The 25,596-nt window shown below is 36.6% G+C and overlaps 1 protein-coding gene across 1 annotated transcript; it reads right to left on the bottom strand.

Annotated features, from left to right (window-relative positions):
• Positions 1 to 180: 180 nt before the first annotated feature.
• CCT8 (chaperonin containing TCP1 subunit 8) lies at positions 181 to 19,226 on the bottom strand. The gene is made up of 15 exons (XM_072614937.1): positions 18,961 to 19,226; positions 16,584 to 16,674; positions 15,751 to 15,830; positions 14,760 to 14,909; positions 8,874 to 9,054; positions 7,244 to 7,305; positions 6,310 to 6,447; positions 5,381 to 5,559; positions 2,172 to 2,238; positions 2,010 to 2,097; positions 1,805 to 1,920; positions 1,406 to 1,477; positions 1,170 to 1,334; positions 817 to 936; positions 181 to 338 (listed from the first exon to the last, which is right to left on the bottom strand). The coding sequence occupies exons 1-15, from the start codon at positions 19,018 to 19,020 to the stop codon at positions 261 to 263; spliced, it is 1,647 nt and encodes a 548-aa protein (XP_072471038.1). The 5' UTR covers positions 19,021 to 19,226; the 3' UTR covers positions 181 to 260.
• Positions 19,227 to 25,596: the final 6,370 nt, after the last annotated feature.

Raw genomic sequence — 25,596 nt, forward strand, 5'->3', positions numbered from 1 at the left:
ACTTAATTTCTTTCTTGGAATCCATTTCCTCATGTAAAATGCTGAGAAGCAAATGAAAATTGCTTTAATGTTGAAAATCCTCAATCCATTAGAAAACAGATACCATTTTAAAGACATGTACTGTTGTTAAAATGATCAAAGCCACCCTTCTCCTGTAAAGAAGCAAATGTGGAATAATACTGGCCGTAAAAATTCAATAGTATTTATTTATCATCTTCAAATACAAACAGATCTTTTCACTTGATGCCCAGTTAACCTGTTCACTCATTTTGATCATCATCCCAATCCTTTTTTCCTGTTGGAGGTTTTGGCCCACCAGCTGGTCTTGCCATGATTATCTATTAATAAAAAGTAGAAGAAAATCTTTTAATGATAAGTGCAAAAAAAAAAAAATCCATATGAAACTCAACTGTATGTAAAATCAGATAAAGTGAGATACTTTTGGGTTTTTACTATCTGAGGTATTTCCCTCCCCAATTTTATTGTTATCACAAATAATTAACCTTGGCCGGTTCAGTCACCTTTGTCCCAGCTTTATTTGGGAGCAAAACCTGCTATAGCATCAAGGGGCACTCCTTGTTCTCTAAGATCATAGACATTTGATTGCAAGGTCTTTCAGTAGCCTTGATAATCTGAGTATTCTACCTCAACTATCTTAGGCTCTTTTTCTCTTAAGCTATCCAATAATGACATCACATATTTTAACAGTTAGAGAAAACACCTTTTGTAATCTTTGCGGGGGGGGGGGGGGGGAGGGAATACTCAATTTAGAAAATTAGTTCTTCAATTATTAGAATTTTATTTTTTCCAACTCACCTGATCAACTCTGAGTACAGTAACAGCAGCATTAGTAGCCAACTTGATAGCCCAATATTTTCCAAGGTAAGTATCTAGAATGCCAGCTTCCAACACATCCTTTACTGCAGCAGTTTCAGCCTGCCAATGAAACACAAAACTATGTTTATTTTTTTCTTTCTAAACGTACATATACACCCAAGTGCAAATTATAAGCCACAAAAATACTCTTTTAAAATCATTATGTCAGAGGGTTTGTAAATTCTTAAGCATCCAATGGAATCAACTGAGAAATTAAATCTACAATTTTATATCACTAAAGCTTCATTAGTCATGTGAATGCTAAAAGAAAGCTTTTACAGTTGTCTTCCAACCTCAATATCCAATCCAACATTCTTGTTTCCTTCTTGATGTACTGCATAAAGTTTAGAGATGACTTCATTAGCCTTAACTCCAGAATTTTCTGCCAATGCCCGGGGAATAGCTTCAAATGCTTCTGCAAATTTCTTGATGGCATATTGTTCAAGTCCGGGACATGTCTAAAACAAAGTTAAATGTTTTAATATTTTAATTTTGACCTGAGTAGAAATAAACAGAGAAACTGATATACCTCCCCGTAAGATGTGATCTGTTTGGCCAATTCAATTTCTGTTGCTCCACCTCCAGGCACAAGACGTTTATCCTACAATGAAAGACAATACTAAAAGTTCAAATTTGTAGTAGTTTGATATTAGGAATAAAATCAAAAGCTTCATTTCTAAAGAAACACAATTACAGTGCCCTAACACTGGCAGGTTGGATAAATAAGAGAACTTCAAAGCCATAGCATGGGTGGTGGGGGGTCGGGGAGAGAGTTAAGGGGTGGTATATGATCGGAAAAAGGGTAATGGTAACAAAAAGCATCTTTACTTGAGAATATTATTTATAGGATTTTAGAGATATCAAGACATGAAAAAGATTTACTGTGTATTAAAAAAATCTCTCAAATTTCACCAAACTGTTCACATACCCTTGTGAGAACTTTGAAAGTATTAACACCATCATCTACTGCCCTTTCTATGTCATCCATTAGATTATCTGTAGACCCTCGAAGTACTATAGTAGAAATGGCACCATCTTCCTTTTCTGTAAGAAATGAAAGGTGTCTTTTTTTTAAAAGGTAAGTGAGAAAACACTGTCAACCAGAAGCACTTATTCTTCAAAGGCATACTTACCATGCTTAAAAACAACCACTTGTGTGTCTCCAACCTCTGATAAATAAACACTGTCACAATGGCCCATTTCTTCAAGTACAGGGGGTGTCTAGAAAAAGAATTTTACTAATATAATCAAAGTAATAAAAACATCCAAACATGAGCTTAATTCAACTTACTTACCAGTCTAGGAAGGGCAATAGCACCGACAGTTTTACACAGTCTTCGGAGATCCCATTTTGAATTCAACCTTTTAAAACAACAAAACAAACTTGTAATTCACTGTGTTAACATATGCAAAAAAGGTATGGCTTACAGACTGCACATGAAACAAATACCCCCTAAAATGTCTTGCAATGAAATACTCTAATGATAGAATTTTCTGGTGTCCTTCAGTTTATACTATGTATCATTTCAATGATCTGCCAGGGTTAGAAAGGGGGAAACATTGGTTTGAGAATCAAAGAGCCTGTGTTCAAATTCCAGATCTGGCACATACTATCTGTACCACCTCAGACAAATCATAATAAACAGGTTTTTAGTTTCATCTGTAAGATGGGGGTGGAGAAGACAAAGCATGTTGTCTATGATCCAATGAATCTAAGAGCTAATGAAAAGTGATCGTAGTTGGGGCAGACTCAGACTTCAAGGTTTACAAAATTGTGTTCTTCACAACAATCTTCTAAGTATTGCAATTAATAGTCCCTATTTTACAGGGGAAAAACTTAAAAGTAGTGACTTGCCCAAAGTTCCGAGGTATAATAGTGGGACTCGAACCCAGGTCTTCTGATCCTGTCTACTGCTCTATTACACCTTCCCAGAATTATTTTTCCTTCTGAAGTTGTCATGCAGCAGCAAATAAATCAAGTTCAATATAAAAGTAAAAGGAACTCGTGTTCAAACAGGGCCTTACTTACTCTGTATTTGGAAGGTTATATACACTTCCATGCATCAAAAACAATGAGAAGGGAAATCTGGAAACACCCAAGTTGTAAATCACAGAATTTCTCAACCCTCCACATAAGTTCTGTCTCAAAAGGTGTGCTTATTTAAGTTGTCAAAGCCTATATATCAGGAAAGTTGTAGGCTCTGATTCAACTAAGGTAAGTTCTAAGATAGAAAAGCTTCAAATATGTGAGCTATACAAAGTAACATGTTTGCCTCCTATCCTAAGACCAGCCTAGTTAGGTATAAAGTTAACAGATAGACTGTTTTTGCCACTTTGTGAAGAAATATGTTGCTATGGGAATCCATGAAATAAAGAAAAATATAAAATTATTCTCAGTCTTGTACAAATTTCTATTTCTTCAGTGAAGGGTAGCAGAGCAACGGAAAAAGGCCAAGCAAAGGGTGCTCAAGTCACAATTTTTAGACTGAATTGAACTACTGGTACTCTGAATATAAAAAAGATCTTTGTTCATCAACCTACTTGTAGTACTGAACCCTATAAATAAAATTCAGGCCACATAAAGCTGAGGTTGAGACCTTAATGAGGCTAAAATGAATATGATGAAATTATAAATATGTATATATGTGTGTATACACACACAGATAAATAAATGTAAGGTTTTACATGGGTTCCAAAATACAAGAGAGAGACAGGGCTTTATAAAAGTTTGTTCAAAAAAGATCTGGTCATTTTTAATAGGGTGTAAGTTCAATATATGAACTGATCCTGTGATATGGCAGCCAAAAAAAGCTAATGTAATTTTAGGTTACACCAAAAAAAGATATTGCTTACCACTAAGGACACTTTTATTTGTTTACCTGTTAAGTAGCGATATAGAGAAGCCAAGGACAACACCAATTCAGAAAACTATGACCAGCTGCCAAATCCAGCTAGTTGCTTACTTTTGTATAGCCCATGAGCTAAGGTAGATTTTGGGTTTTTTGGTTTTGAGTTTTTAAAAAACCATTTGATAATATTTGAGAAAATTTTACTTAAAATAACATTTAGTTCACTACCCATGGGCAGTCAGCTTTCATATACAGAACTGGAAGAACAAATGAACAAAAATTAAACAGATATGTCAGAATTTCATCATCACTATCAGTTCTGCAATCTTTTTAGATGAGACCAGTTTTAATTAGAATTACAGAAGATTTTCTGTTGACACAGCTAAGTAGGAAAAAAAGTTCTATTTTTTAAAATTACGTAAGTCACCTGGAAAATTATAAGGCTTTCCTGAAATTCACTCTGTTTAGAAGGTTCCAATGTAATGTGAAAATTACTTAGTAACATTTATTTTATAGACTTCCACCTTACATACATAAGGGGGTATCTATGGGCCAACAACTTTTGATTCTTTTTTTTTGCTATATTGAATGAAGTCATGACTATTGACTAGACTACTGCATACATCTGTTGGGTAATCCACTGAATTATTCCACAGCTTGAACAGGCACTGCAGATGAATAAATGAAAAAGCATTTATTAATGCAAATTAAAAAGGAGATAGGAACTCACTCAAATTGGGGTAGGAGGTGGGAGACAAAAATATACAAATAGCTCAGCTTCAGGGCACATAAAAAGGCCTGGAAATCCTAAGGGTACAGCAACAAGGTGAATGTCAAAGCCTAAAAGTCTTTAGAATGCACCAGTAGATCAGGTGACTGTTCAGAGGATATGGTGTCAATTTAGATGCTAAGGTCTGGTGGTCCTCCATCACAACAGGAGGATTACATTCTGATCCCACTGAATCTGCAAGCATGGGGTCAGGGTAAGGAGCACAGGGGAGAGTGGACATTAAGCGGGCACAGAAATAAATAGGTCTGGATTGCATTTGGGAAAGTGTACATGACTTTAAATGATTCCAAGCTATTTCCTTGACAGGAAAAAGCTCCAAATAATATCGATATTCTCCAAATTATGCTATGTGTCTACAAATCATGCAATACCACAATCAAGAATTCAAAACTCCAAGTGACTCAGATGGCATAAATTGGCTGTACCCTATTTCAGCGGCTTTCAAAAACTGGGAGGTGTGGGAGTGGTAAGAAGAGTTCCTGATAGCTTTTCAGGGAATATACCTGGTAAAAACTAATTTCATAATAATATCAAGATATTTTAATTTCTAATATGATAAATATTAATCGATCTAACCCATATATAATTCACAAAAGCTCATTGGGGAAGAAGGCTCAATTTTTAAGAGCATAAAGGGGTCCCGAGACTCAAAAGTTTGAGGATCACTGTTCTAAGAGGAAGATTTCAAGCTTGTTGGGTACATTTGTGTAGGATTTATGGAAGGACATTGATAAGAATCAGTCAGCAATCACTGGTTTCAAACACACCCAATATACTTTTAAAAAAATAAGACTTTCTTTTTGCAATGAATATGCAAAAAATTTTTTTTCTCAAAAAAAATTTTACAAAGGCATTCAATTCTTACCTGACCAACATTATGTTGTATTTGTTAGCATAATGAAGAGCCATATCTGCAACTTTGCCACCTGTTACGATTACATTTGCACCAGAATCAGCAATAGCCTTAACCTGTGAATCCATAAGATTTTCTTCTCCTTTGCTGAAATTCATTAGTTCTTCCGCAGTCTTTATGAGCACTGTTCCCTGTCAAGATGAAATTTTATTTAACGTATAAAAAAATTTAAAATATTTTATTTCATATGTAATTTCTTATTTGTACGTTCTGAAACACTTCATTCTTTCTCCAAGTCTGTTACAATATAGAAGAAAAAGTTGCACAAAAAGACCCTGTATTCCTCAAACTTCAATCTTAAGAGTTTTATAGATTCTCAAGACCACAGAACCCCTAGAACTCCTGTGAAAAATCCAAGACTACTGCTGAAACTTTGCAGTAGAGGTAGTAAGTATGAAGCACCTGGCCCTCCAAGTTTATAAATATTATTGTATACTATTCTTTTCAAGGAAATGCTACCCACACAAAACTAACAAAAAGTTACATTAGTCAGTCATGTCCCCTTAACAACAGAATTGTTTATTATCCTTTTAAGTTACGAAGTGTAAAAGATATATAACTTAGACATATGTACTAAGCACCTACTACGTGGAAAGCACTTTACAAATATTATCTCATCTGATTCTCACAATAATCCTGTGAAGTAGATGCTAATTATTATCCCCATTTTACAGATAAAGAAACTGGCTCAGAAAGAGTTGAGTGACTTGCCCAGGGTCACAAAATAGGTCTTCCTGACTCCAGGTTCAGGAATATGGAACCTATTCTAAAACCTATGCTTCTAAAAGACTACAAATTATTCTGGTTTTAACTTTAGAAAGTGAGTGCACATCTTACAGCTGCATCTTTGAGACTTAATTCCTAAAGTGAAATCTACCTACCTTAGTTTCAGTTATCATGCCATCAAAAGGACAAGAATACACTGCTATTTTAGCGTCTTTCACTGAAGTTACATCACCTTCAGTTTCTTTCTTAAAAACCATACCATGCAATACTGAAGAGGAATGGATGCCAGAGCCCTGTCAAAGAAAATATCTTGAGACCATATGTTTTAAAAACACATGAACAAATACTGTAAAACATAATTAGCTAGGACCCCAAATGAACTAAATAATCAGAATGCCCCCCTCCTCAAAACACCGTTTAATGTAGCTCCAATGTACTGAACAGATAAAGCTTTAACATGCTTCAATCAACTTGATTTAAATTGGTGTGGTACTCCCCCCTCAAAGATACAGATCACCTTCTATGATCCAGAAGAGCTGCTATTTTAAATGAAAACAATTTATTACTCCACAGTGAATCTGGTGATAAAGCTCTCTGAATTTAGCTAGTCTAATCTTAAGATGTTAGATACAGTCCCCTTCCAACTTGGAAGACTATCAGAACTTACACTCCATTGGCAAGTACTGTTTAATTATGGTGAGAAGGCAATCTGCCAACTTCAACCCCATTCTGGATCAATCTGCTGGTTTAGTCCAACAAACATTACAAAAAAACAAAAATATGATTTTTAATGTTTGAATCCAAAAATGTAATTAAAAAACCAACAACAACAAACTTGTGGCCATCCAAAAATGGAGAGATGTAAAACCAAATAATAATAAGCAACTGGGACTTGAACACAAGCATGCCTCCATTATGCTATTCAGGTTATCGTAACCTCAGGTGGAGAATCTTATAAAGATTATTGTCGTTAAAAAAAAAAAAAAAAAAAGAGAAATAAGATTGGTTTTTCCATGCCCAAAGTTAAAAGTAAAATTCAACAAAATGTTTTACTAAATTAAAATGGAGTAAATGATTTTCTTAACTTACCAAAATTTTACACACTCTGATATTATCAACATTGAAGTGACCAGAATCAGGAAAAATAGATACTGTTGAAGGAATAAGATTGTAAGTCAAATCATTCAACCGACAGATATTTATTAAGCACCCCACCATGTGCAAGGCATGATGGAGATATAAATTCAAAGAACGAAACAATCCTTCCTCACGGTGATTGAGTGAGATGAGGAAGCATTGAGAGATGAGGGAGAAAAGTACATAATAAACAAACATACACCCTAAATACAAAATGAATAAATGTAAAAATATACAAAGTAGAATTTGGCAAAGAAGGCACTAGGAAACCTGAAGGAGAGGGGAAATAAAGGAAGGCTTCATGCAGAAGATGGAGCTTGAGCTGTGTCTTAGAGGAAGAGCTGGGCCCTCTGAGGCAGGCAGGGAGGAATGGAGTGAGGGATTCACTGTGAAGGCATGGACACAGAAGACAGTGTCATGAGAAGGTCAGTTTGGCTAGATCAGGGTGCAGGAAGGAGAATGTCCAATGAGGTTGGAAAGACAGGTTGTGAAAGCTTGAAAAGGGGTTAGGTTCTCAAGAACCTAATAACATGAAGCAAAACACCACCAGATTACAAAAAACAAAACTACAATCAAAATTACCCTTGAAAATCTCAAACTATCCACAAAAATAGATTATCTAGCTTTTCAAAATAAGGCAATCTATAAAGAGAACAGATGGTTCTGAGGTGGTTGCTATGGAAACAACTGCAGATGACAAAACATCATTGGGAGAAAGTATTCTTGAAACGGCTTCTAGTGTAAGTGTCATTTTATTAAGGACTAATTCATTACACCACCATAGAGCTTTTTCACTCCTGTGTCATCATGCAGCAAAAGAGAACACAAGAAGAGAAAAGAACACAGGAAGGTAAACTAAATTAAAACTATCCCACTTTCTAGTTCTACAGGCCTAACAAACTCTAGAACAGGAGTGAGGAACCTGTAGCCTCTTGACTGAGTCCAAGCGTTACAGAACAAATCCTTTTATTAAGGGGATTTGTTTTGTGAAGTATGGATTCAGTCAAGGGGCTGCACTCGAGGACCTAGAGGGTCACATGTGGCCCTGAGGCCATAGGTTTCCCAACCCTGGACTCTAGAGCATACGTGTCAAACATGCAGCCCAAAGCGGATTAAAATTTAAGTGGGAAATATTTAAAATGAATAAAAATAAAACAGACAATGTCACATTTTTAAAACTAAGTCACTATGCTGCCCCCACAGGGATCCCGGTTCAAAGATCCCCATTTCTATTTTAGTTTGTCACCACTGGTCTAAGGGAATGAAAAAATTCTTACTGGAGTGAAATGCTTACATGAGAGATGCTTGAGGGACTAAGAGAAAAGAACTGATTCTTGTCTTCCATCTAATACTTACTCCAGGACATTCAGTCATTTGAATGCTTTTCCCCTCAGGTCACCTTCTTTTTTATTAGTTCAAGCATATAAAGCCACAGACAGAGATACGTATGTATTCCACTACTATTATTTTCAAGTTCCTTAAAATCATCACCTCAACTCTCAATTTTATGAACCAAACCAAACCACAAGATGTTGAACTTTTGGAGGAAAAGGGCTGTGTGAGTTTATTAAAATTTACTTACCACATGCCTGGGAAATAAGTTTTGCCAAAAAGACTTCATTTCCATATTGCTTGCTCATAATGGAGGTTTGAAGCAGAGATGCTACTTCATCAACATCTCTAAGATTTTTTGCAGAACAACATACCAAATCAGGAAGAATTTCATGGGCTTTTCTGCAAGCTATTTCATAACCTTCTATGACCTAAAATATTAAGAGCAATAATTATCTTTCCAAACAATAAATGAACCTATGATTTTAAATTGTGATTTGTTTTTGATTTGTTATTTTGATATTCTAGTATGTGTCAGGTGCTAAATCACTCCACAAAATACCTGTGCTAAACCCACAGCGTAAGAAACAACTGTAGATTTTAATATCTTTGGGGAAAATATTCTTGAAAGGATTTCATGTATAAAGTGTGATTTTATTAAGCATAACACCTGAAGACTGAAAGGAGGTCTGTTCCCAATACAAGGTAAAAATATCTGATATGGCTTTCTAAGGCCACAACAGGAGACAAAGCCAAATCCAGGTTCTAGATTGAGAATGAGAAGGGACTAAGGCCAAACGGAGTCAAATCATCAGGAGACTAAGCTAAATGTCTTAGAACGGCAGAAGCAATGGTATCTATATCTAGATCAGAGAAGACAAGACCCAGGCAAGGCCTGCTCACACCATCTACAAGCATGGAAGGAAGTAGAATCTAACCCAAGTATTTATTTTCAATCAAGAAACTGAAGCCAAATACATTAGTCAACAGAAAAAAATGCTTACTACAATATAGAGACACTATGAATTATGAGAAACCAAGGAGTACACTGGAAAAAGTCAGTAATTTCAAGACAAGTTCAAACACCATTTCAGAGAAAAGAATGCTTTTACCACAAAGACAAGAGCACCAGGAAGGAATGAAGCAAAAAGAAATCCAGATGAAAAAATTGGAAGGAGAATAAATAGTTTAGAATAAAAGGTGAAAAGCCTTTTCCATAACATGAAAAAAAAAGAACAGAACTCAATCCTCTACGAGACAAAAATAAATATTAGAACAAAGTCTAAGACTGGAAGAAATGTAATTATCTACCATCAAAAACAAGCAATCTGGAAAACAGGTCAAGGAAATTTTAAGACTTGTACTCCCTAGAAAAGATGAACAAACTAACAAACAAACTCTGAATATACTTCAATAAACCATAAAAGAAAACTGTCCAAATTTATTAAAACTAGGAAATGAAGTAAAAATAGATAGAATCCACTAATCACTTCCTAAAACAATAAAATGAACTTCAAAATCCAGAGCTTCCAGATTAAAGAATACAATCCTGAAAGCAGGCAGAAATAGAAAATTCAAACACCAAGGATCACAGAAGTGACTTCTACGGAGGAGAGAAATGACATTCCAAAATGCAAAAAGATAAAGGATTATAATCAGGAATAATAACAGTCTATCAAGTGAAGTAAAATTTTAGGGTTGGAAAAAAACCCCCAAGAACCAGACTTTTAACATAATAGGCTACTTTCAAGCATCTGGACTCAAGCTGGACAGAATCTTTGACATGAAAACATGAGCTACAAGACCAAACTTTCTGAAATGTAAATACATTCTGAGCAACCAAAAAGGACTTAAATGATATAAGGTGCTTACATTCCAATAGGGGAAAAGAAAAGTGTCCCTTCAGAATCCTAATGCCCTTAAGGGATCAGTCAGATAAATAAGAAAGACATCTGGGGATGGCTTAGTTCCATGTTGTCTGTTTTATGATAAAAAGAAAATAGTGGGGAAAGCTGATGAAATGAGGAAAAGGAAAAAACTTTTGCAACTGAAGTTCTTAGTAAGAAGAATACACAAACATGAAGGACACAAACGTGTGCTCCTCATGAACCTCACTTTCATCTGAATTTTGGTTTATTAAATTCCATAAGACAACATGAGGACAGGGCAGAAATAGTCACAGGCAAAGCAAACTTTAGCAAGTAGATTGGAAAAGAGAAAAAAAGGAAAGAAACTCTAAGAACCAGTGATTAGGATCTAGACTAGGGGAAGAAAGAACAACTGGTTATAGATGGCAAATACTGAACACATTTCTTCTCTTTTGCTACCTTCTTCAGAACCAAATCAGTTCTTGAATTTATTTCCTTAAACACTTTCACTAGTTTTTGACTCTGGGCTCCAACTTCAACACAAAGGTTAACCATTTCAGTCTACACAATCCTTTGCCCGCTTGTCTTACAGCTGCTTTTCTCTGGCCAAAGCCAGTCCTCCCTTACTACATCGCCGAAGACTACTGGGATATAATCTTCTACATCTGGGTTGTGTATCCATTTGGAGAATATTGTGGTGCGTGGTGAGATGGAGTCTAAACCTACTTTCTGCCAAACTGCTTTCCAGGTTGTCCATCAGTTTTTGTTGAATCGTGAATCTTTACCCTAGGTTGACATCACTGGATTTGATCATCATGATACAATGTTCAATTGTTTCTTCGTTTGTGTAGCTTATCTCTTTTACTGATCAACTTTTCCACTTGGAGTATAGTTTGGGTATTATGAAGCTCCTATACTTTTCATGTGTATTCATTATTTCCCCTGAGATTCTTGACCATTTGTTCCTTTATATGAATTATTTTAAAAATTCTGTACAGCACCACTTTTGGTAGTTTAGCTGATATCACACTTAATCTGTAAATTAATTTATGTAATATTGCCATTTTTATTAAGTGTAACATAGTGCTACTATGAGAAAATTAATCTCACCAGTTATTTAATTGTTCCTTTATTTTTGTAAGAAGTATTCTGTAATTATATTAATGCAATTCCTATAAGAGTCTTGCTAGAGGGACTCCCAGATAGTTTACATGTAATGTAGTTTTTCTGAATAGAATTTCTTTTAGTCACTCTGAATCAAATATGTTAATACATAGAAGCACTGGTTCCTTTTGTGGTTGTATTCTTATGTCCTTCACTAAAGTTGGTAAGGTTTTGGTTGATTCTAAGTAGGATTTCCCATGAACTATCATCTATAATAACTATGTTTTCTATCACTATTCTTCTAATTTCTTTCATCTTACTGCTATAGTTATTATTTCTAAAACTGTATCAAATAAGGGTGTTGGCAATTAGCATTCTTGTGCAGAATGAGACATGTTTATGGATATGGCCAATGTGGGAATTTATATTATTTGACTGTGCAGTCTGATTACAAAGATTTTGTTTCTTCTCTTGGAGGAAGGGAAGAGAAGAAAGGGCAAAAACAATGTCAAACAGGACAGAATTTTATCTATGAAGGAAAAGCAAGTTCTGTATAATAGAGATGCAGTTTCATTTATTATACTTTTTACTGTTCTGCAGTGTATGTGGAAATACTGTTTTAAGTTAAAAAATTTTAAGGAAACAAGAAAAGAGAAAATGTTTTGACCAAAAGAGAGTAGAAAAAGGGAAAAACATAGTCTTCATTTACCTCTGACATTACGGGAAAACCCCCTAATGTTTTTCCATTTTAGATAATTCTGGTTATTGGTTTTAGGTAGATATTACTTATTATAAGAGAAACTTCATTTTCTTCTATATATTTGTTTTAAACAAATGGGTACGGTATTTTGCTAAAGGTACATCTATTGATAACATGTTCTGTATGATTTTATTATGAACACAGTCGTAATTTTTCTAATATTAACCCAACTCTACATTCCTGGTATAACTCCAATCTCATCATGATGAATAATGTTCTTAGTATTTGGCCATGCCTTCCCTGCTAAACATTTATTCAATATATTTTTTGCATTCATATTAATTGAAAAGTTTTCTTTAATCTTCTGATTTTTCTCCCATCTAAATGATGGCATTATCATTACCACATCTGTATTACAAAAGTTTTGTAGAATGCCATCTTTCCTTATTCTTGAAAATAGTTTATAAAAAGTGGGGTTAATTATACACCCAATTTATTTCTTTTTTATTTCATTGCGTGTTTAGTGTCTACTTTGCTAGAGACAAGAAGCACATATAAAAACAAATACAGCATTAACTACAAAATGAGTAAATGCACATATTCAAAAGAACCCTTGGAAGAAGGCGGCACTAGAAATTTTGGGAGAGGAGATAAACAAGGACTTCATGGGCAAGATGGAGCTTGGAGAGGACAACTAATCTTTCAGATACTGGGGAAAAGAGAAGTTGGTATTGAGGGGTTTTGAGATAAACAGAATGAGCGAAGAGGGAGTGGTTCATATTGAATGGTTTCTTTTCTTCCCCCCAGTTAGAGGTAAGCACCTTAACTGAGGGCAAGCAGAGTGAAGAGTGTTGAGGATCTTAAGGAAGGTTTGGAATAGGTTCTATGGGGTATGAAAAAGGGAATTTTCTAGAGAGAAATAAAAAGACATAAATCCAATGATATCAACCAAAGTAAAGACTCATCATTCAACAAAAACTGATGGCAAAATGGAAAGCAGTTTGGCAGAAATTAGATTTAAACCACATCTCACCTCAACCCAAATGTAAAAAATTACATCATCAACACATTAAAGGCACAATGAAATAGCTTTCCCACCTGTGGACAGGGGAAGAATTCTTGATCAAACAGGAGATGAGATCATGAGAAAATAAAGTAAACAATTTTGATTACATAAATTTGAAAGCCTTCTGCACAAACAAAATCAATCAAGTCAGAATTTTGCTGCATTTTCCCCTTCTAATTCTGTGCGTGTGTTCATCCTTCATTGCTGAAGAAGACCATGCCTTCAGAGAAATAATGACATGACTTGGACTTGACTTTGTTTTTGAGTGAGGAAGGGCCGTGCAGGTCACCAGCCTCACTTCTCCTCCAGAGTCACTGCATCCAGTGACCAGATAGTCATCAGGATGACTGGAGATGACCAAGGATGAGGCAATTGGGGTTAAGCGACTTGCCCAAGGTCGCACAGCTAATGAGTGTCAAGTGTCTGAGGTGAAATTTGAACTCAGGTTCCCCTGACTCCCGCACTGGTGCTCTATCCACCGCACCACTTAGCTGCCCCAGCAACTAATTTTGATATACAACTGGTAAACTGATAACAAACGTTAATAGCAAGGATGACTTTTCCAGAAAATGAGCAAGTAGTTCTCAAAAGAAAAAATGCTCCAAACCATTAACAATAAGAGTAAAGCATATTAACAAAAACCTATCAGATAAGCAATGAGGAAAAACACGAAAATGACAATGTCAGAGATTGATGGAAAGATGGACATGCTGATGTATTCAATACTAGTGAACATGTGAATTAGTCCAAACATTCTGGAAAGCAATCTGTAATCATACCCCAAAGTCACTAAAAACTGTACCTGCTCTTTGAGCCAGCAATACCACCACTAGGGGCTTATACTCCAGAGATAAAAGACCCACATGTACAAAACTATTTATAGCAGAGCTTTCTAACATAACAAAGAACTAGAAAACTTTGGGGTGCAGAATAAGGCATACATTTTCAGGTATGAAAACACCAATTTGTTTTGCTTGACATGTTTGTTACAAGAAAATATTGTGGAAAAGTAGTGACAGTGATCCAAAAAAAAAGAAATCAATGAAAAACACAAAAATATACAGATAAGAGCAGAAGGCAGTTCAGAAGTAGACATATACAGTAAAGCCAATGCCTACTGCTAGCATGCTAAAGTTAATGTAAACTTTAAATACACTGTAAATTAGATTTCATAAGCAAAACTCTTTCTGGCCTTTCTATATAGAAATACATTTTTTGAGATCCTACAAAATACATGTATAGTTTATACTGCATTAAAACTAGTTACATGATAAATAAAAGTTTTAGGTCCTTACAAAAACGAAAGAGGAAATGATTTAAATGGATAGACAGATGCTTACTAATCTTGTTTTAAAATTATATTTCAATTGAGAGCAAATTACAAAATGAAATACTTGCCTCTGAAACAGACAGGCCAATTCTCAGGAGTTCTTCAGCTAACTCCAAAAGGGCTCCAGCAAATACAAGGACAAAGTTTGTGCCATCCCCAACCTCTTGCTCTTGCATATGAGAAGCCATTACAATCATTTTTGCAGCAGGATGCTGTACCTATTCGTAGATATGAATTTAATTCAACAGTTAAAACATTTTTCCTTGGAACACTGCCTAAATTTTAGTAAAACTTCCAATATGCTTAATTGGAGTATACATCTCTTTTCTTTCATTTCATTGAAGTTATTATATTAATAAGGCAAAGGCTGAATGTTCGATCTTCTGTGGAAGAGTTAGCACCACTCTTCAGTTTTATACTCTATTTCTAATACAAACAGGCAAGACTATTATAAGAATAACATCACCCATCCATCATTACTATTGAAAACTGCAGAACTGAGCAAAGTTGCTTGAGAGACACTCACAAAAACAGTAAGTGACAAAAGACAAGACAGAAAAAAACTAAGAGAATTTTTAAAATAAAAAAAGCACATGAAACAGGGAGGGAGAAGCCTTAGTCAAATGACATCCTTAAGTCCAAGCATGTCACTGTATTTTATACAATAGGTACAACAACTAATGTTCAGAATGACAACCCTAAGACACCAAGAAGAAAAAGTTCAATTATGAACACAAGAAAGTCAGGAAAGCACTTAATTTTGAAAAGAATTCCAAGAAAATGCTTAAAATAAATGATAGTTCTTAAAGAAGTGACCAGTTATTTAGAAAATTCCAAACCTAGGATACATCATTCTCTGGAAATGCTAGCTAAATGAAGCATTACTTTACTGGTATTAATGGACTAAAGCTTCGCTGAAATCAATTCCTAAAATCCACCCTTCTTTCTGCAAGCTATATTCACTGAAAATCCTCCATAATACTAATTGGAAGTAAAAGGTATTTCTTGAATAAGAAAAATTTTTATTATTTATTCTACCAAAGAATACTTAATACTTACTTCCAGTTCTCTTAAAATAGTAGCTGCATCATTTGTCACAAACAACTTCTCCAGATGATTGATAACCATTTTGTTCATTCCTAAAAAGAACAAAGCAATTCATATCTCTATATCCTTTTAAGATTTACAATCTTGAACACCCCCACTAAGTATGATCTTCTTCAGATACGCATAAAGCATCCATTTTCAATTGCATTCTCTTTATACAGCTTCACATGATCTTAGTATCTTTACAGGATAGTTCACTCCACACCTCTTCTATAAAACCTCCCCAGTCTGACATAAGTAAAAGTGACCTCTCCCACCTTGGAATTCCTAGCAGCATTTATTGTCTGCAAAGCACCTCAAAGATCATCAAATCTATCCATTTCATTTTGGAGATGAGGAAAATGAGTCTAGAGATAAAATGACTTGCCCAAGGTCACACACTTATTGGGCAGACAATACCAGAAATCATGTCTCTTAAATTCACTGATCTTTCCTTTACAGAAAATTATGGGATGTAATCTTTGAGTTTCTGTCTCATTTGCTTTTTTATCTTCCCTCTAGCAGTACACTCCAGTTAGCAGTTCTTCTTAGATATAACTTACATAGCAAAAATAAGGTCAAGAGTTATTAAAAACGTTCTTAATAAGAAAATTAGTGACACTGAACTTGGCTAATTCAATTTTGGGTCCATACTCCAAATCTCTTACATACTATCTTAACATTTTTAAACTAATTTTTTTGTAGCTACAGATTTGCAAGAAATGTCTAATTTTAAATAACCATAAAATGAATCTTAAAACAATAAGCATAACCATTAGTGACTCATATATTAAATTTATTATTACCATTTGGTCCATATGCTGTACGGGTAGTCTGGGCAAGCTCCTTACATGCTTGTATATTCCTATATACAGCTTCCTCTAATCCTGAATAATGCTTTAAAAGAAAAATAGTTAAAATTATACACCTTATAAATTTAATCATTCAGATAGGAAACTGTGAAATACAAAAAGTGTACTTTATTAATTTTTGTACAACCCTGCTGCACATCATCTTGCATGTAAACAAATGCTCCATGAGCATCTTGAAGTTAAAGGATGCTGATTTTTTTTTTAGAATTATAAAACATGCTGCTATGCTGCTTCTCTTTCTGAAAAGATGGTGAAATGGGTAGGATATTATTTGTTAATTTAAGTTACATTATTTCAATTTCAAAGCCATCATTAAATCCAAAACTTTCCCTTTACTATAATTATCCAAATCTCCCAAAATTTAGAGGCACTTCAGATTTTGATTCAGAATACAGGGACATTCTATATAATAGATACTATTTTTGAGTGATACTGAATGCCAACTTTGCCCAACACACAAACACTGCTGCTCAAAACTACTGGACTTCTAAGAAGTTCTTTGGGGCAGGGACTATTCTTTTTTTATTTTTGTAACCTTAAAATCTAGTACAATACTGCGTATATATTAATAGCCTCACAACATGGAAAAAGATCATTATTTTACTTTATTCTGACAACATCCCTGTGAGATAGATACTGAAAGTAACCAGGTTATACAGATTGTCCTGGTATTATGGTAGCTGAAGCTCAAAGAATTTAAGTGACTTTCCTCAGTCATGTATCTACTGAGCATGTAAAGTAGGATTTGAACTCAAGGTCTGAGAAACTCCTATTAATCCAGATTGTGACCCTGGAAGTCACTTAACCCCTCAGGCAATTATCTAAATCTCTTTAATGCAAGGCAGGTGTCAAAGTCAAAATATGCCATGGCCTTAAACCCAAGTGTTTCTTAATTCTGAGGGTAATCAGTGCTCTCTATTCACTACAACATTTTGCATATTGCTGCTCATAACAGATACTTAATAAATATAGAATTACATGGAATATAGTAAATTATTTTACTGTAAATCTGGTTGAGTTCTTCAGTCAAACTTATTTTCTAGAGGACTACATAATTTACAGACACAAATTTCTTAAGTATCCATTAGGAACAAAGTTTTCAAACAATCAGCTGGATGAATTATATATCTTCATGCTAAGCTTGCAAGACCCCAAGACTCCTCAAACCATTTAGCTGTTACTTTATATCCCCATTCAAAACCTCAACTCTTTCAAAATATTCTTTCCTCAGCTGGAAAAATTACATATCCAGATAAATAGCCCAGCATAAGCAAGCTTAATCAGTTAAACTGACAAAAATATGAGAAGACGTTACAATGTTACAATAAAAGAATCTCTGAAATGACATGGAAGACCAGGCTGTGGGATCATGACCATAGTCTGGCAACGTAAGACGAAGTAAGGCTAATTCTAATCTTCTGGGAAAAAGGAAAATGAAAATCACAGACTCAAATAATTTCAGAACCAGTTAGGCAAATGTCTTGTCTAAGACATTTACGAGATGAGACCATAGAAAAAGTCCCTTAATTTGAGCTTCAGTTTTCTTACAGGTAAAATGGAGATAATAATACCTCTAGTGCGTATTTCACAGAGGCGTTATGAGGGTCAAATGAGATGTCATCACAGGCTGGCAGGCATGGAAGCCATTAAAGCCAGAGAGCGGTTCAGGATTATAGATCTAGAGCTGGCACTTTACAAATACATAGGTCAAGCTCATAGACAGTCAACACCACTGGTCCTGACTGTAAAAAACAGCGCTCTATTCACTGTTTCAAGGATCCCACGATTCCTCCATTCAACGCAGCACTTGAAGGGAAGGAAGCCTGCCCACGTGAACCTCCTTTATTGGCGTGAACATGGGAACAAGAGCCCTTTAAGGCTCTAAGCACCTTGACCAGAACCTGCTCTTATCTTTTTGAATCTACAGCCGTCCTATAAATGCCACTTCTTTCCCTCCTAACCCCAAAGCTTCCCCATTCCGCTGGTCCACAGGTTCAGCGGGCACACGAACTCGCCCAGGGTTGGGATGAGCCTTTCTCCAGGGAGGACAGCGAGCGCTAACGCGTGTCCTAGGGTGGCGCCCCCGGAGCACGTGACCCTCCTCCCCGGCGCCCGGGCCCCCCTCCGTGGCTGCGGCGGGCTGGAGGCGCGCGCCCAGGCCCCGGAGCTCCGCGCCCCCCCCCCTTCTGGAACCTTCCCCTTCTAGCGGCCCAGCGTGCGGGGCCTCCGCCCGCATCAGGTCGTCTTCTTTTCTACCCCTCACCACGGCGGCCCACACCGGGCCAACTCCTTCCCCCTCTCGTTCACTTACTTTAGCTCCTTCTTTCAGCATTTGGGCGAAGCCCGGAGCCTTAGGAACGTGGAGCGCCATAGCTAGTGGTAACTATGGATCACAACGAGCTAGACACCGAACACACCGGAGAAAAAGCCCGCAAGGCCCGCCGGGAAGGCTGCGCGCGCAGCACCCCACGCCCCTGCCCGCCAATGCCTCTCACTCCCTGCTCATGAGCCCTCCCTCCTTCGTCCCCTCCCTTACGTCCCCCCACCCCCGACGTGCTCGGGTTCTGGGCGTGGTCTGCGGGGCCTCTGGGAGAGGAAGAAGCTCGGGCCGCGGGGCCTGGCCGCAGCACGTGCCGGAGGGTCCTGCGCGCACGGAGCGCTCTTCTCCTTTCTAGCCTGGGGACCGGCGGTTACAAGCCCGGACTGCGGGTTGTGTACCCCAAAGCTTGGTCCTAGGATTCCTGTCTTGCCGCATTCTCAGTGACGTCATCGGCGCCCCTTGGTTTAACGACCACCTCCCCGCTCCGGCCTGCTCCGCCTCCTGAGCTCGCGTCCGTCACCGAGCGCGCCTCTCCAGCAGCCCAGACCGACCTCGCTGTGTTTCCCGTTTCCCGTGTCCCTGCTTCTGGGCAAGGCCCCAAGTCACGCAGGCCCGAAGCCTTTCAAATCTTCCACCGTCTGCGACCCCGCAGATCCGGCACATCCACCTCCCAGGCGTGTCCCGTCCGTCCCTTGCCTCCCCGCGGGTAGCCACCCCCGTCCTAGGGGAGTCTCCATCACCCCTAGTCCAGACCAGCCACTGCCCTGTGACTCGGCTCTTCCCACTCCCCTCTACATGATATAAACCGCCAAAATGTTTTTTTCCTCCTAAAGTGCAGATCTAACCTTGACATTCCCTGGTGAGTAAACTCCAGGAGTTCCCTAACCCTTCAAGGATCAAATATAAATTTTTTGTTTGGCACAATAATAATAGTTAGCATTTATATAATAATGTTTAAGGTTTACCACTTGTTTTACATATGTTACAGCAACGCTGTAAGATAGGTACAATTATTATCCCTCTTTTATAGATGAGGAAACTGCCTGAAAGAGGTCAAGGGGATCACACAGTTAAGTGACTTAGCCAGAATTTGCACTCTGATCTTCTTGACTTCAAGCCTGACAGACTATCACCTAGCATTTGAAGCTTTACCTGTCTCTAACCTATCTTTCCAGTTTCATTACGCTTCTTCACACACGCGATGTTTCAGCCAAATTGACCTTTATAATTTTCCTCATACAGGACAGTCTTCCGTTGCACTGACTGATAACTGTGCCAGTTGTCCCCCAAACCAAAGCCTTCTGCCTTTTAAAATCCCTAGTTCCTTAACTGTCACTTTCCACAGGAGGCCGCTAGTGGTTTCCTTCCGAAGTTACTTTGTATCCATTTTGCATATACTTATATGTACATTGTCTCTAGCTAGATTGTGAATCCTTCCAATTAATCAATCCTTAATCAGGCACATATTTATTAAGTGCTTACTATGTGCCAGACATGGTGCAGCAGAATAGGGAAACAAATACAATGAATAAAACAAATCCTACAAGGAGCTTACCTTTTAATAGGATAAATTAAATACTTGTATAAATAGCACCTCCTCAAGCGCTACTTTCCCCAACTCTGTGGATAAGCCAAGTCCCCAGAGGATTTCTGACTACTTATTAGAGTTCTAGGAATAACCTTAAAGCTACTAAGGGTTAAGCTCACTAGCTTCTGACCTGCATGCTCCCTGTTGAGTATCAACCACAGTTAATTAGCTTTTAGGGTATTTATTAAGGAAGTATAGCAAGGTCAGCTACAGAAAAAATTTCCTTAACGTGGTGAATATTTTCCCTTTGCACAACAAACAAGGTCCCTTGGCAGAATGGGCTCAACCTAAGAGAACATGTGTGGCCAAAGAATAAAATCATAGTTCCTGGTTGCTGGAAATTCTCTTCATGGAGTCCTCATTCTGCTGGGATCCAAGGTTTGTTGCCCTTGGAAAGTTTTGAAGCTGTTTTTCCTTAGAGCAGGGTTTCTTAACATTTTGGATGTCATGGACCCCTTTGCCAATCTGGTGTTTGAATAATGTGTTTAAATGCACAAAATGAAATACATAGAGTTATGAAGGAAGCAAATTATCAATATATATGTCGATATATAATTATCAAAATATTAAAACAAGTTCACGGATACTAGATGAGGAAGCTCTCCATTAATGTGTCTGGTTTTTCCCTGGTGTGTCTCAGTTCCCAAAGCAGACATTGCCATCAGCCAGGTCAACCCTGACCAAATGACCAGAGTCACAGCAGCTCTGCAAGTGCTGTTACCGCTAAAAAAAAATTAAAAAAACCCCAAAATGTAGGTTATCAAAACCACAGTGAACTCTCAAAAATAAAATAAAACAAAATGAAACCAAGAGCTAACAGTGGTTACAAGCAAAAAGCTTTTTTTATTCTGTTGGAGGAGGGAAACTAGACACATATGTGCTCCCCCCACCCCTTAGTAGGAGATCCCTTTTAGTGTGGACAAATCTCAATACTTATACCAATGGCTACGAAGTGAGCTGTAGCCCTGATGATGGAGGGCTAACAACAACGAGACAAGTTTGATTCATAGAAGGACTTCATGACCAGAACATAGATTACTACAGGTTCCTGCCCAAGCTCAGAGACCTCCTAGTACTGGAGTGAAACAGTTTTGGGATTGTGCTGCAGTTGAGTTCATCCAGAGGGTGAACACAAAGGATTGTTGTTATGTCAAGCTCAGGGCATAGCTAGCTTGCTGGAAAACAGGGTGTCTCTTAATAGTAAAAAGAAAGTGGTGGTCTTGGCATGGCGATCATGACAGCCACTACCTGCTCCAAGTGAAACTACTACCAACCCCTGGTTGCCAGCAGGACAGACCTCCTATGGCTCTTATGCATCTCCCAACTCACATAATTAATTTTATTTCAGGAGAGGGAATATTCCTTGGAGTTTGTGGAGTATGGGAATTATGTGATTATGATTTACAGTTAAGGAAAATTACTTTGGCATTACTATGCTGGACTAGAGTAGGACACAGTGCCTAGGAGACTGTTACAACAATCTAGACAAGAAGCAATGAACAGAGAAAGAAGGGGTGAAGGGGCTGGATGTGAGAGCTGTTGAAGAGGTAGAGACTTCAAGGTTTGACAGTTTTGTCTTTGTATTCCCAGTTTTTTTTGCACAATGGCACATACAAGGTCTTTAATAAATGGTTACTGATTAAGTAATTGATAGAATTTGTAAGGGTTGAGTTTGGGGGCAGGACATGGGTGTTGTATAAGATAAGACTGAAAAGTATAGCATACCCTGATTGTGGAGCTCTTGTCTGACAGTTTAAGGAAGCTGAACTTTATTCAATAGACATTTGAAAGGTGTTGAAGAGTCTTAAGCAAGGGAATACAATAGTCAGACATATACATTAGGAAGAATATTTTGGTAGTTATTTGAGACATGGATTGGGTAAGGGGACATGGGAAGACAGCTCTCCCTCTAGTCTACCAGGTGAAGGAACAGACCTAGACTCAGCTCAGCTCTCACTTTAGAGACTGGGAACTCCTGTCTGCTAACCACTATATTGCTCATTTCTTTTCCTGTCCTTGTAATATTTAATGATTGGTCATTTAGTACTCTTATCTCCATCTCTCTCCAGTCCATCTATATCCCAGTCCAACCTGCCTACACCTTCCACTCTGCCCTGCAGGATTTTTGTGCCATAACTAACAAATTTCCTTTCATCCTGGACGTCTTTCTCATAAACTTTCCTTCTAGTAGCCTTCATTAAGGCCTGCCAACTGACTAATGACACTGAATCCTGGGCTATCCTCCCCAGTATTACCTTTGCTTACCATCTCCCTTCCCCCGTCAATCCTAGAAGAAGAATCAGAATACACCTTGTTCTCCATTGTTATTTCCAAACTCTCCATTTTGCCTCCATTTAGAAATCTTTCTACTTTTCAAATCCATGCAATTAAAATTTTCTATTTAATCAAAATTTGATAGCTGTGGTGTACCTTTATGTCATTAAATCCCCTTTTCTCATGGCTCTCCATCTTTGCCCCTCTCCAACTCCTACCCTTAATCCTAGGAGACTCATTTTCCTGACCTCCAGCCCAACACTCCTTAAAGAAATCAATAACTAAGAGCTGGAGGAGTATCCAGTGAACATGATTGCTAGGCTGTAACAATATAATAAAAATCATAATATTAACAAATTTTAATTTATACTTTTGATGATATTGCAATCAAATTTTCCAGGGGATATATAGGGTTCAGAACTCCTTTGCACACAGATATTTATGCCCCATCATCCCCCCACAGTGGGACAAGTTCAATACCAAGAGGCTCCGTATTGATTGTAGATAGTAGTTTAACCAATTGGGTTACTTAGATTGGGACAGAATGATGGATTCCTGACAAGAGTTTTAATAAATCATCAGTCTGGGGCAGCAGTCACACCATAGGATGAATCCTCACAAAGACTTGAAAAAGCCCTCTGGTAAATATAGAAATCAAACCAAGGGAGGAGAAGTAATAGAGCACATGACTACTGTTTGGTGGATGTTTTGGGTTTCTTTTTAGTAATGAGCTCATTTCTGAGCTTGGGTGTTATGCCAGTGTTAATGAGTAAATGTCCAAACGCAAGATTATGTATTGGTCATGAACTGGTTACTGTGTCCATATTATGCCTGGTCACATTTTCTGAGTTTTGACTTAGTGTCTAAATTATGATTTTTAACAGGTTACCATGTCCAAGCTTCTATCTTTCACAAAGTTTAAGTTATGGCTTTCACTTCTTACTATGTTTTATGGCTTTTCCCCCAATAGGGACCCCACAGGATACTTCATAGAACTTGATGAAATAATAACAAAATTCATTCGGAAAAACAAAAATCTGGAATATCAAGAGAAATTATGAAAAGAAGTAAGGTTGAAGTGGGAATAGTCCTTCAAGACCTCAAATTATATTATAAAGCAGCAGTCATTAAAACCATCTGATGCTGGCTAAAAAAAAATAGATCAATGGAACAGATTGAGATATGGGTGAATCACAAATATTTGAATGCAACAAATCCATATTTGATTAAGTGAAAAACATAAATTGCCTAGGAAAAACTCCTTATTTGATGAAAACTACTGGGAAAACTGGAAAGTAGTCTTTCAGCGTACAACTAGTGTGTCAAGATAAAATATAAGATTTTGACTTAGAACAATACCTTAAATCATATTCCACTATACATTTTAAATGGAAACATGATCTTAATACTAAAGACTATAGTATAAGCAATTTAGAAGATAAATAGATCACAAACCTCTCACAGACACCAGAAGGTGCATTCTTTCTTGGTCATGAAATCCTTATCAGAGAAATTTGATAAAAAGTTATTCCACCCATTTGACAGTTTCTCTTTTTAAGTGCATTAATTTTGTTTGTATTTTCAGTTTCATGTAATCAGTTATCTATTTATCTTTGGTAATAGGCCCTATCTCTTATTGGTTAAGAGTACATCTATATATAGCCATGAAAAATAGATAATCTGTTTAGCCTCTATTTTTTATAGTATAATTTTTAATATTAAGGTCACATATACATTAAGAATATAATGTGGTATATGATATAAGGTGTTGATCTAAGCCTAATTTCTGTCAGGCTGCTTTCCAGTTATCCCAGTAGTTTGTTTTGTTTTGTTTTATCAAATAAGAAGTTTTTTCCTAGGTAATTTATGTTTTCCACTTTATCAAACCTTGGTTGAGTTCCATTGTTTCTGATTCTTCCTTGTCTAGTCATTTCCATTGATCTATTTCTCTATTTCTTAACCAATTGTTAAATCAGATTATTTTGATGACTACTGCTTTATAATGTATAAGATCTAGAAATGCTATCCCCTTTTCATTTCTACCTCTTTTCATTATTTTCCTTAACATTCTAGGCCTTATATTTTTCAAAAAATTTTGTTTTATTATTTTATTGAGTTTTGTAAACTCTTTCTTTGATAATGTAATTGGTATTTCACAAAAATTATAAATCAGCTTTGCCAGCATTGTCATTCATATTGCATTGGCACAGTCCAGCCATGAGCACTGAAGCCATTTAAGTTATTCTTTATTTCTTTAAGGGTCAATTTGTAATTTAATCTATATAAATATTTTATATGTTTTGGTATATTCATCCCCAGATATTTTATTATTTTGTAATTATTTGTAATAGCATTTCCCTTGCTATTAGTACTTCTTGGATTTTTATATATTACATGTATAATATATAAAAAGACATTCTTAAATGTTATATAAAAATGTTATTGATTTTTTAGGGCTTATATTTATGTATTGAAACAGTTGAAATTATTGTCTCAATTAGCATCTTTGATAATTTCCTGTGATTTTCTAGGCAAGTCATCCTATAATCAGCAAATAAGGATAGTTCTCTCCTTTGCTTATCTTTACATCTTTGATTTCTTCCTCTCAATTCTTAGTGTTTCTAGAACTTTATTGAATATTTTGTGCCTATATTTGTTTTATAGATGTGTTTCTTGTAACCCCTTGATTGTGGGATTTTTATCCTATTTATTACTTTTTTAAGTTTTACTGGACTGTTTAATCCATTCACATTTAAGTTACGAGA

The sequence above is a fragment of the Notamacropus eugenii genome, chromosome 5, assembly GCF_028372415.1.
Source record: "Notamacropus eugenii isolate mMacEug1 chromosome 5, mMacEug1.pri_v2, whole genome shotgun sequence".
Classification (NCBI taxonomy): domain Eukaryota; kingdom Metazoa; phylum Chordata; class Mammalia; order Diprotodontia; family Macropodidae; genus Notamacropus; species Notamacropus eugenii.

Excerpts from the sequence above, each read along its gene's own strand:
- CCT8 (XM_072614937.1), bottom strand. The coding sequence starts at position 19,020 with ATGGCGCTCCACGTTCCTAAGGCTCCGGGCTTCGCCCAAATGCTGAAA. Across the intron at positions 14,910-15,750 it reads CTATTTTAAGAGAACTGGAA|GTACAGCATCCTGCTGCAAA; the intron begins GTAAGTATTAAG and ends ATCTACGAATAG. Across the intron at positions 1,335-1,405 it reads AGATCACATCTTACGGGGAG|ACATGTCCCGGACTTGAACA; the intron begins GTATATCAGTTT and ends ACTTTGTTTTAG.